Source organism: Lemur catta, chromosome 1 (assembly GCF_020740605.2).
Source record: "Lemur catta isolate mLemCat1 chromosome 1, mLemCat1.pri, whole genome shotgun sequence".
NCBI lineage: Eukaryota > Metazoa > Chordata > Mammalia > Primates > Lemuridae > Lemur > Lemur catta.
In genome coordinates this window covers 70,508,622-70,521,488 of record NC_059128.1, presented here as the reverse complement: position 1 = coordinate 70,521,488, position 12,867 = coordinate 70,508,622, and the positions used below count along the sequence as shown (strand labels likewise).

Below are 12,867 nucleotides of genomic sequence, written 5' to 3'. Positions count from 1 at the left end.
GCCTCATTCACTTTTTAAAGGAATTATTTCCTTTAAGGAGACATGCCATCTCCTTTTGCCTCTTACCGTTTTGAGGTATACTCAAAAGACTGAGAGGCAAAAATTGGCTTTGAGTTCCAGCAAATAGCCACTATATTTCATTTATTTTACCTTTCACGTGAAAGCATAATTTTGTCCACATACAGCTCAAATTGCATTGCAAAATGTTTTTTCTTGTAAGTTTAAAAAACTGTAGGGGCAATAAAAAGTGAAAATGGATGAGAAAATTATAGCATTATTTTCACTGGTCTTTTCAAAGCTATTCTTAGAACTATGTGGTCATATCACCTCCTTTTCCTCAGGCAATGAAGATTCTTTTTTTGCCCAGGCTGCAGTTGTCCTTCCCAAAAGAATTTAAAAGGAGAGAGGCTAGAACACACCCTTATACATTTACCATATTTGCTTACCAGGAATATTTTCCAAGTGCCATAGTCTTTTTGATAATATATATGCAGTTTTATCTTTTCAGAAGAATAAATGCAATTCATCTATTTCCTTGTTAGTGGTTGACAACAGTAGTCATAGACTTAATACTCTCACCTAGAGATCTGTATCTCCGTAAAAACTACATTTTAGTAGAACTTTCTTTTTATGCCTCTTTGAGTGGTCCTTAGATGTAACTAAGCCTGTTCTACTAAGTTTTATCAAATGGCAGTGACTAGGTCTAGTTTTAGTTTTTATTCCTCTATGTTTTTGCCAGACTCTAATGCTAAAGAATGTTATTTTGTTCCTTATTAAATTTTTATTTAATTAGTAAGGTAGTCATTCCTGTATAGGAATAAGATGCTTACAGAGTTAAGGGTATCACTCTTCTAAACAGAACTGTCACAGTTTGGGAAATATTTTTTTCTAAACTATGGAAGACTTATTCATAATCACAAATTGTCCTTCATATTTGCCGTTGTTTATAAAATCTTTAAAAATGATATTTTCTAGCAATAAACTAGCCATTTTGTTTCTAAGGTGAAAAGAACAAGTAGGTAGTTAAGTGCACACTTAAATATTGTGAAAAGCCCTCTATTGAGAATGTGGATAAAGAAGTTTTGCATCATATTCTAAGAACTGTTTTTAGAGAGGAGGGATGAGTGAATTTTAAGTAACTTGGGTTTAATATACAGAGATGAAACATGGCAGTATGAGTAAAATACCCAGTGATGTACACATGTGCCTGTGTTTTAAGTAGATGGAGACATCCAACTAAAGCAGAGAAGAATCACATTCTTTAAAGAATAATTTCTCTTAGGTTTCCTTGAGATAAGTTCCTCCAGTATAAGCAAGATAGTAATGGTTTACAGAATTTGCTTTACACGGAACTTTCCAAGAACACATCTGTTACATAAGAACAAGGAATAACTATTAATAGTTCATATTTTCTAAGAATAAATGTTCAAGAGTTTTTCCCATGTCTGAAATTACGGATTTTGGCATTTTCCTAGGCAATTTATGTAATTTTATTTTGTTGGAAGGAAGTGTCTTAAATACTCCTTTCCCAACCTAAACAGGGAAAATCTTGACAAGAGTGTTGTGCTTGTATGATTATGAGATTTTATTTGCTTAAGTGGTAATACTATATTTTTTTTGGCCCATGCCTTTTTAAGCTGTTTCATATTGAAAGTTGGGATATTGTAAAAATTTTGTCAAAGATGTACTGTAGTGCTATTTGAAGTACCTGTAACAAAATACAGTCAGCCCTCTGTATCCACAGGTTCTGCATCCTCAGATTTACCTACTACAAATTGAAAATATTGGGGGGAAAAAGAACACAATAATAATACAAATAAAAAATATAGTATAACAGCTATTTACATAGCATTAATGTTGTATTAGGTATTATAAGTAACCTAGAGATAATTTAAAGTATACAGGAGGAATTGTGTTGGTTATATGCAAATATTACACTATTTTGTGTAAGGAACTTGAGAATCCTTGGATTTTGGTGTCTGCAGAGGTCCTGAAACCAATCCCTTGTGAATACTGAGGGACAACTGTACTTGTTTACCTTTATTGTCATTGCAAGCTTCTTCTGGAAATTTTATAGGAATGAAAATAATGTATACATCTATGTTAAGAAGATTAAACATTAGATGTTAAATGATGGTTTGCTGCATGCTAGAACTGTTAGTATTGTTGAATCAATTACTTTAGTTTTCTGAAAAAATAAACTTTATAAATCTCTTTAAAGACAACTAGAAGAATTTTTTGTTTGAGTGACTCCAGACTGTAGCATGATTATGTACTGAAGTAGTTTGATTGGCTGGTTGAGTTAGTAGAATTACTGTTTTTTGTTTTGTACTGCAATAAGGCCTATAATTTTAAGAAAAAAATGGATGTGTGTTTAAGGGAAGTAGATGGTGGTTAAAATTATTGAAAAACTCAAATTTCAGAATATTTTTAAAATAAAGTTTCAAGTTACATAGTTTGGACTTTTTTTTTTTTTTTAAAGAAGTGTCACATAGTATTGGAACAAAGTACTGATTGATTGCCAGATACTTTCGTGGGCCCATTTCAATCTACCTTCTACAATGAATTTACTTGGATATTTAATCATTTGCTTCCTTGTTCACTTACATTTCTTTGAGAGCTCCTTATCACCTACAAAAGAATATGTTAACTCCATTGCATGTCATACTATCTACTTATTTATCTGTTTATCCTCTTTGGCCTTCTTCTCCAGATTTGTATTAAAATAAATATCAGTTTCTTCAATACATATTATTCTAGTTATTTTTGCCATCTATCATGTTTACCTTATATTAATTTAAATTAGACACAGACTCTTAAAATCTGTTCAAAGAAGAAATTTAGCTGAGTCAGATTTTATTCCTTTTTCTGTTCTTCCATGATGATGGGGGAAAACAGAAGTGCTGAAAACTGACTTGCAGAGAGCACAGATTTCAATGTACATGTTATGTAAGACAGCCAATTAGAATTACAGACATCTTTAGGACATAGCAGCAGTCTTTGAGTATTTTACAAGAATCCTTTGTTAAAAATACCATTTGCAAAGATTGTTTTATGATGCAGAATGCTATCTGCTTTTTAGAAGCTGTAGGAAAGGAAGGAACATTTAATCCCTGTCTTATTGAGACTTCTGTTGCCAGTTAGAAGGGCTTAGAATTTAAGGGCTAGGTGCTGGAATTCTGTTTGCATTAAGAGAAAAAAGCAAATGTAACTGGAAAGAAAAGTGGTACAATGGTATTATTAGATGGAATATAGAACATCAAGTATTTTGCATCTACACTGGCAATCTTATAGTCAGTCATTGAAGTTTGAATTTATGTACTATTTCCTCTGAAAGCCTTATGATTTACCACCCAAGGACTCCACTCCCTGTGTTCCTGCTACTTTTTGTTCATAACTATTGTTACTGTTGATCTTCCACTAGAAACTAGTGTTTTTCAAACTTTAGTGTATGTTGGGCTTGTTAAAAGCATAGATTGCTGGGCTTTACCCTCAAGAGTTTCTGATTCAGTGTCTGGGTTTGGGCCCAAGAATTGGCATTTAGTAACTAACAGATTAGCTGTTGTCATCAGACTATACTTTGAGAACCACTGAGCTGAACTACATGCTTCTGGAAAGCAACAGAATGCATCTTTTTATGTTGTATACAGAGGGCTGAATACAGTGTCTGGCAAAGATTAGGTCCTCAAATGTTTATTGAGTGTATGAAGGAAGAAATGAAAGACACAAATATTACCAATATTACATTTTCCTTAAATCTATAATTCCACTTAGACCCTTTCATTCACTCTCAGAGGAAGAGTTTGCCTTCTACTGTGTTGAGATCAAAGCCAATCCAACATGTCCTCTCTAAGCTTCCCTCCTCTTCCCTTAAAAATATCTTGTTTATCTTTACCCCTTCTCTCTTTCTCATTGTCTCAAAATAATGTTCTGAGACTAACTTTTCCTTGCCCCCTTCTGGGAACTTCATTGACAGTCCCTTCTTTTTTCTGGTATCTGGTTTTTCAGTCTTCGTGATTCCTTCTCTGTTGCCTAAAAATTCCGTATGTTCTCTGTTCAGTTGTGATGCTTTTGGCTGCAAGTGATAGAACACCTGACTCAAACTGCTTTAGCAATAACTGCTTTAGCAATTAGGACCTTTGTCAGCTTACATGACTTGAAGTCCAGTGACTAGATAAGTTTTAGGGTTGTTGAATTGCATAGTTGAGCTGATTCCATTTACTTAAGTCTGCTCTGCCTTTCACAGTGACAAGGCCATTTTCCTGTGGTTTTATGATGCTTTTTTTTTTTGTAACCAATACCTCATGCTTCCTTTATGGGAGATAGAATGCGGCAGTGAGTGAGTGAGAGATCCAGAAACTCTCACAAGAGCAAGGAACAACTTTGCTAAAAACCTACAGCAACCCGCACCTCTCTCATCTGCCAGAATTGGTTCACAAGCACATTCCTGAACCAAATCATTGACAAAGATTATCTTGAGCTGGGGCTGGCACTCAGCTTCCCTTTAAACACATAGTTGCCTGGGAGTGATAAGCGTACTGGTCAAATTTGAAGTTCTGTTTGGGAGGAGAAGAATGGATAGGCAATCAGTGTTGTCCCCTATACCTAACTTAAAAAGGGGTGGGGACAAACAACTTTAGTTTTACTTGTTACTCTGGCTACTATTATAGATTACTGTTTTCCTTTTATGGTCAGAATTGTTGCAAATTCATCTTACATCTACTTCTTAGTCCTTTATTACATGTTGTTTTCCTCACCATCACTTCTGAGTTAGTTGCTCTCAGTGGTTATTGTAGTGATCAATGTTGGCTGCAACCACAACACCTCTTCCTCTCCTTCACCAGCCAGGTAGTCTGGGAATAGGTAACCCAATGTAAGCCAGAGTAATTGGGTTGGGGGTGAGCACTGACCTAAGCTGATTGGATTAGAGTGAAAGCTTGTACTTAGTGATTGAGGAAGGAGAAGTTAGTGTATAGAAGTTCTCTCCTTTTCTGTACCATGATGGACATTAGTCTGTTGAGGAAGTCAAAACACAGAGGGGATGGGGCGGGGAGCAAAGACAAAAGAATCAGAGAAATGGAGCTGGAAACCTGATCAAACTGCCTGAAGCCTAACTAACATCAGTAGACTTTTTATTTACACCTATAGATTATTTTTAAGCCAATTTGAATTAAATTTTCTTACAACAACATATCCCAATTAATAATTGTCACCAGTGGTCTTCTAATTGTCAAACTCATGGTCTTTTTGAAATTCTTGTCCTTTTAGATTTTTTTGAAGCACTTGACACTATTGACAATCTTACCATTTGAAACCCTTTCTTGACTTACTGGTTCCTTTGCTTTCTCCTTTATGTACAAAACACATTATAGAAAGTTGTAAAACAAAGGCAAAACTGAGATTTTAGAGTATTCAAACTCATCAGTCAAAAACAGCTTAGAGAAGTGATAAAGTAGAGATGAGAGAGGAGAGATACTACGATACTGCATTGTGTCATAAATCTGGTTGGTATTACCAATTACAATCATTCACACAGATCACTTGAAAGCTACATATGATCTGGAGCTTATTGGTTTAATATCCTTTTGGCCACAAAATCGTGAGACAAGTTATGAATTTAATAAATATGTAAATTGGAAAACAAACTTTATTACCACTTTATCTTTTTCTACTACCTTAGACTGTCTTTCTATATAATGGAATCATTTTTCCTTTTAAAACCTGCTCTACCCTCTGTCTTCTCTACTGTGCTTTGTGGTTCCACTATTCTTTCAACTACTTAGGGTGAATTTCTCTTTATTCTCTCTCCAGTGTCTTCCACATTTATTCCTTCCTTTCACTTCACTGCTAGTACCCAAATTTAGTTCTTTTTACTTTAGCCTTAGGTTTGTAATAGTCTCCCAGCTGGTATTCCCATCCTAATAATACCTGCTCTAACTCATTTAACGCACCATGAAGAGTGATCTTCCAAAAATAGTTTTCCAGTCAATGGTTTCCTATTGTTTTCCACGATAAAGACAGCCTCCTTTCCCTAGCATTTAAGGGTTTCAACATATCAAGCCTTTGCTCACTCTTAACGTTACCTCAGCATTACCTGCCTCTATGACTTCATCTGGATATGCTGTAAATATAGCACAGTCTAGAAATATAGTCCTTACAGTTTTTGCTTATCAAAATGTTATGTGTCAAGATTCATTATAGAAGCCATCAGAAAATCTTATTTACTGTTTTATAGACTCTGTTTGGAAATAAAATGTCAATAGATGTATATTCAAAATCTGTTGCCTTTAAAATTGTGATCATGCAAATTTTCATCTTTAGATCTATGAACAAACTTTATACAATAATATGTAGAGGGAAAAAAGGACTTCACATTTAATCTCCATGCCTGCAGACTCTTGTTTTTTCCTTCAAACTGTTTGTTTTTGACAGGTCAAATATGTTATAAAATTCAAAAGTTACAAAAGGGCACATAATGTAAAATAAGCCATCTCCCACTCCTGTTTCTTTCACCACACACAATTCCTCCTTTCTGGAGGCAACCATGTTATCAATTTCTTGCTTGTGTTTATTCAGGGAGAGTTTACTAGAGATACATGTTTAATTTATGTATGGATTTGAGAATGGTAGGGATATACAGTCAAACTCAGTAATAAGAAAACAAAACTGGAGACCATTATCCTAAGTGAAGTGGCTCAGGAATGGAAAAACAAACACCATATGTTCTCACTAATAAGTGGGAGCTAATGGATGGGTACACATGGGTACAAAGCCCATGAGAAACCAGGGAGGGGGGAGGGCGAGTGGGTGGGTGTGGGATAAAAATTTACCTGTTGGGTACAATGAACACTATTCTGGTGATGGGCACACCAAAAACTCTGACTTAAGCATTATACAAGATATCTATCTAATAAAAACACCTGTACCTCCTTAATTAATATTTTGGAATAAAAAAACTATAAAATTTTTTAAAGTGCTTAAAATATAAGAAAACAGCAATCCTATTTAAAAAATGGGCAAAAAATCTGAACAGAGGCTTCCCCAAAGAAGATACATGCATAGAAAATAAGCACATGAAAAGATGGCCAACATGATTAGTCATTAGGGAAAGGCAAATTAAAGCCACAATGAGATACATCACTTATTAAAACAGCTAAAATTAAAAAGATTGATCATATTAAGTGTTGGTGAGGTTGAGGAGAAACTGGAACTATCATACGTTACTTGTGTGAATGTAAAATGGTACAACTACTTTGGAAAGCTGGCAGTTTCTTAAAAAGTTAAAAATACACCTACTATATGACCCAATCATTCCGCTCCTAGATAATTAAGAGAAAAGAAAATACTATTTGTCCACATAAAGCTGTATACAAAAATGCTCATATCAGCCTTATTTGTAATAACCAAGAATTTGGAACAACTCAAATGTCCATCAACAGATGACTAGATTAACAATCCTTAAGATGGAATCTGTACTGCTAAGCAATGAAAAAGAATGAACTGATATATGAAACAACATGGATGAATCTCAAAATCATTTTACTGAGTGCAAGAAGAAAAAAAAGGTACATACTGTATTATTTCATTTATATAAAATTCCATTAAAAGCAAACTAGTGACAGGAAGCAGATCAGTGGTTGCCTGAAAATGGGTGGGTGGGAGTGGTGAAAAGGATGGATTGCAAAAGCGCACGACGGTTTTAGGGACTTTAGATATGCGCATTGTCATGATTTTGGTGATGGTTTCACAGATGTATGACTATGTCAAAATGTATCAATTTTATACTCTAAATAGGTGCAGTTTATGTCAATTTATACCTCCATAAAGCTGTTAAAACAAAGTCCCAAATTCCCAGTCCTTTTTTTTTCACTACCGCTTTCTTTAAGATTGAAAAAAAACCAAAGTTCCCAGTCCTCCCACCCTGCAGCCCTCACTAGCCACGAGAACCCCGCCCACAACCCCATCCACCTGGCCCCTCCCTGCGATCCCAATCCCTGCTGGGTGTTTTCTCTCTGTTGCCCGTTAGGGGGCGCGTACGGAGGAGGTCGAAGCCCTCGGCTCTCTAGCTCAGATCCAACGACTGCATGAACTTCCGGCCCTGCTCTGTTGCGCTTTCCGGGAACGCAGGGCCTGCGCTATACAGCTTCCCCGTGGCACTGCAGCGCTGTGGACTTCCGGGCCGGCGCGTTTTTCATCGCGGGGTTAGGCGCTGCAGCAGTTGCTTAGGAGAAGTGGACCAGGCTTTCTGCTGCCCGGGGCGGTCCTTCCGTTTCCACCTGAGTGGAGGGAGCGTGCTGCCATGGCGGCCCCTGCACAGCCCAAGAAAATTGTAGCCCCTACGGTGTCCCAGATCAACGCGGAGTTCGTGACCCAGGTGAGCTCAGGCGAGTTTGGTGTGTGTGAGTGGGTGAGGACGTTGAGGCCCCGAGACCTGGGGGTGGGATTTTCTTTGGGACTGGGAGCACCCAGGAGGCGTTCGTTCCCCAGTTCTTTCACTGAAGTCTTTTTACTGAGTATCTGGTATGTGCCGGCCACTATGTTAGGTGCTGGAGATACCGTGGCGAAAGAAGCTGCCCTTCCCAGAGGAGTTCACGGCCCAGGGAAGACATACGTAAAAAGAAAACTACTGTGTGAGTTTTGCTGTATTGGACTTTGTGGCAGGAGCAATGGATTCAGAGAGGAAGAAATGCCCCGATTTATCTGAGACTGGCAAGAAGGCTTCTCAGCAGAGTGATGCCGGACTGACCCTTGAGAGGGGGATAGGCTTTTTCCTGGCCATAGAGTAGTAACCTAGGTTTTTGAGCGGAGTGATGAGAATCTGACAAGACTGTCCAAGTACACCGTCTATGAAGAGAGTAATCCTGTCGTTTGAGAACATTCATTTAGAACCTGTTTACTGTCTTGCATGGTGAGTCACTTTTGGCTTTGGATAGGAAAACACAATTCTGTAGCTTTCAGTAACATTTCTATTCTTCATTAGTTACTTGGGAATTGGATACGAGTGTAAGTGTCTCAGTGAAGTTGTTATGCCCATCTGCTTCTTTATTCTCTGTTCCTTGTCTCACCACATTTGCCAAGGCAGAAGCCTAGGAGTCATTTTGAGCCCTCCCTTTCCCTTAATCTGTATATTCTAAATATCTTTTAAATCTGTCTGCTTTTCTACACCTCTGTCACCCTAAGTCAGACTGCCATTGTTTTCTGCCTGGACCAAAGTATCCTAATCTGTCATCTTGTCTTCCCTCTTGCTCATCCAGCCATTCTTCATGTTGCTGTCAGAGTGGTTTTGTACATTTGCAAATCTGATCCTATCACTTGCCTTCTTAAAATTTTTAAAGAGTTGTAATTGCCCTTAGGATAATGACTGGAATCTTTCAAAGTATCGTGTGCCGTGTTGCGCAGGCTGGTCTCAAACTCCTGGCCTCAAGTGATCCTGTCATCTCGGCCTCCGATAGTTCTAGGATTGCAGGTGTGAGCCACCATGCCTGGCCAGTGGCCTGTGCTTACATCGCTTTCCTCCCCATTTCTAACTCTGTGCCTTAGCCATACTGAACTATCTGAATGTGCCATGTTGTCTTTCACCTCCTGGCCTTTCAATATTGTTCCCTCTGCTTAAAATCATTTTTTTCCCACCCTCCCATTTTCATTCTTATCCTACTGTACTACTTTAGAGAGGCTTTTCCTGACAACCTAGAGAGAGCACTCTTTCCCCTTAAACCTGCATTTTTGCAGTAAAAGTCATTTATTAGTTTCCTGGTGTCCTGGAGCTTACATTTTAGAGGGAAGAGCCAAACAGATGAACAGTATAGTTTCAGACATTGATAAATGCCATGAGGAAAATGAAACATGGTTTTGGGACAGTGACAGGTGTGGGGTATAGAAAAGGCAGTCAAGAAAGTCCTTTCTAAAGTGATATTTGAGCTATCAGTGAATGCAAACAAGAAGCCAGTTTTGGGAAGAGCAAGGAAACAACACAGGGAATAGCAAGTGCAAATGCTTTAAGATATGAATGTAAAAACGGCCAGAGTGGCTGGAACATGAGAATGGTATGAGATGAGGACAGAGCAATATGACAGGGACCAGATTATATGTGGTTGTAGAAGCTGAGGTAAGAAGTTTGAATTTTATTCTAAATACAGTGGATTTTAATTGCAGTTTGGTGAATACTATTTTAGAAAGATCTCTCTAGCTGAAGTGTGGAAATTGGTTGGGGATAAAAGAGCAAAAGTAGTAATAGGGATAACAGTTATTCTAGGTAAGAGATGAGGGTAGCTTCTACTATTAAAGATTGAAGTAGACTGAATATATTCTGAAGCTAGAGGCAGTAGAACTTGATGATAGCTTGTGGAGAGGTGGAAGAAAGAGACAAATTGAGAATAGTTTGAACAATTAGGTGAATGGTTTGGACATTTACTGAGATGGAGAAGACTAGGAAAGGATAAGGTTTAGTGGGGAATGTCAAGATTCTAATTTGGCCACATTGTGAAATGCCCAGTTTCAACATTCAGTTGAAAAGCTGTGTACCCAGAGCACATCGGCAGGATCTTGAATATAAATTTGGGAGTTATTGACCCAAGATAATATTTAAAACTGTAGGACTGAATGAGATGTCTTAGAGAATGTTGTTTGTAAACATATAACATTTATTGTATCCTGCGTTACATTGTGAGAACTAAGACTAGGGAACATGTTTGTTTTATTTCACATGTATTCCCAGCACCTAGCATCGTACTAGGCACACATTGTGTGATGAGTAAGTATTCGTTGGGTGAATAAATGAATGAATTAATGAACAAATGTTCCAGGGCATCAAGATGTAGTGGGAGAAATGAAGATTCTCGGCAATTTTGGGCCATGATAGCAAATATTAATGTCTAATATTTGCCAAATACTGTTTGAACGCTTCTAGGCTGCAAAGAATGGTGATCCTCGTCTTCAAGGAGTTCACGGTCTGTGGAAGGAGACTTTAGAGACTTAAAAATCTCAGCATAGTTTAATGTGAGAAATACCAGAATAGACATATGAGGAAAGTGCTTTGAGAACAGTTTAAAATGATTGCATTTGTCTAAGGACAGAATTTTCTCATTGAGAAAGTGCCATTTGAGATGGACTTTGAGATGTAGAGAGGAAAGTAGAAGAATGGGTTTTCTAGGTAGTGGGGACATCTGGGATTAGGTGTTCTTTTTTTAAAAAATTTAATTTCTGAGCATCTGGCACATCTGGCCAGAGAAGGTGCTTTTAAATTATTTCTTGAATGAGATCAAGAGGTTAAAATTTAGTTTTGAGAAGATCAGAGAGCCGAACTTTATGACCTCACTTTTTTAATGCTACTATGTTTTTATTTCCTTTTTGTCTTTCAGTAAGGTTTATTTTGAACAATTTATGCGTCATAGCTGTACTAAGTGGGAAATAGAAAGTTTTTATTTTATGTGAGACTAGAGAGTTTGGGGGAGGGCAGTATATACTTGGAGGTAGTGATGTCTTAAAGATGACAAGTTGGACCCCAAGGAAAAGGAGAAACTCGGGGAGAGAAAAGAAACATGATAGGTGCTTAATGTTTTCTGGATCTTTAAAGTACAGATGTACAGTAAGCAGTTTAGATCAGAAGGTAGGACTTAATGTTTTTATTTGTAATTCTCTGAATCCATCACAACAGATTAGACTCCGTTCTCTGAAGGGTGTGATGTAAGAAGATAACTGAGTTTGTGTGATGCTCACTGGGAGCAGAACGAGGAAGTGAGAACACCACAGAATAATTGGGCGTGAGGAGAGGATTTTCTGTCGGGCTGGAGAGTGATTGGTAATTTGAGAAAAGTGTCATTTAAGTAGGCAGGTACTGTACTGTTTTTAGAGGCTTTCCCTTAGAGCCAGTGTCCTAACTGCTTGGGAGTCAAGTGTCTCAACTGTATTAAGTGCTGAGCTATTATATAAAAGCAAAGATGTAGGTCTCATCTCTTTAAATGTTCAGATTAAGCAAGGAGGGAAGGTGGATTAGCAATCAAATAATTACTATATAGGAAAATAAGACTATAATAGAGTTATTCACAAAATAAAGAGAAGGAAAAAGGAATTACCACCATCAGTAGTGTTGAGGAAAGCGTCAGAGAAGTAACATTTCAAATTTTACTTCATTTGTCCATTTATTCATCCACCAAACATTATTTGAGTGCCTCTAAGATGCCAGACACTGTGCAGAGTTACTTTTTAATAAATAATATTGTGTCTTTGTGCTTGTCAGATTTTTAAGAGATTGTAGTTTAGTTTAAAAAATCAATAAGACCATGTTGTTTCTTGAATATTATACAATCCGTCTAAGTATCTGGAGAGATTGTATATATGTATTTAAATTTCATAATTTCCAGGAGAAGCCTAATCTACTGAAATGTAACATACCAACTGGTTTTTATTCTCTGTAATAACCAACTAATAATAGACTGTAGTTTTTTTAGGTCTGGGTATGTACTAATCATTTAAAGGTTTATTATTTTACAAATTGACATTCATTAAGATTTTTAATCTAGTTTTTAATAGTTGCTCAGCTATTAGTTAACTGTAATCTTGGTCAGATCACTTATTTTTTTCTAGACCAGGGTTTCCTTATCACAGTGCTAAAGGTGTTTGACTGTGTGGTTATTAACTGGGCTGTATTGTTTCCTTAGGGGTGGTTAGAGAAGTATGTTTTGGTTTTTTGAAATTACAGTGGCAGGTTGCAGGTGCAAAATCCACTTAGTGGACTGGGGCCAAGGATGCTAACTGGCCTGCATGCCTGTATAGTCACTTCAGAATTACTCTGTCCCCCCATGCCAGTAGTGCATTATTAAAAAATAGCTTCTCACTGAATGCTGTCAGTCTTCTAGCTCACAATGGCAT

The 12,867-nt window shown here is 37.2% G+C and overlaps 1 protein-coding gene across 2 annotated transcripts in view; it reads left to right on the top strand.

Moving 5' to 3' along the window:
• The first annotated feature begins 8,075 nt into the window (after window positions 1–8,075).
• AQR (aquarius intron-binding spliceosomal factor) overlaps window positions 8,076–12,867 on the top strand; it is a 98,663-nt gene continuing 93,871 nt past the window's right edge. The window contains exon 1 of one of the 2 annotated variants that reach the window (XM_045527806.1): window positions 8,076–8,374. In XM_045527806.1, coding sequence (XP_045383762.1) covers window positions 8,300–8,374 — 75 coding nt within the window. In that variant the 5' untranslated portion in view covers window positions 8,076–8,299. The remainder of the gene's footprint in view (window positions 8,375–12,867) is intronic. The other variant, XM_045527812.1, reaches the window with a different exon arrangement.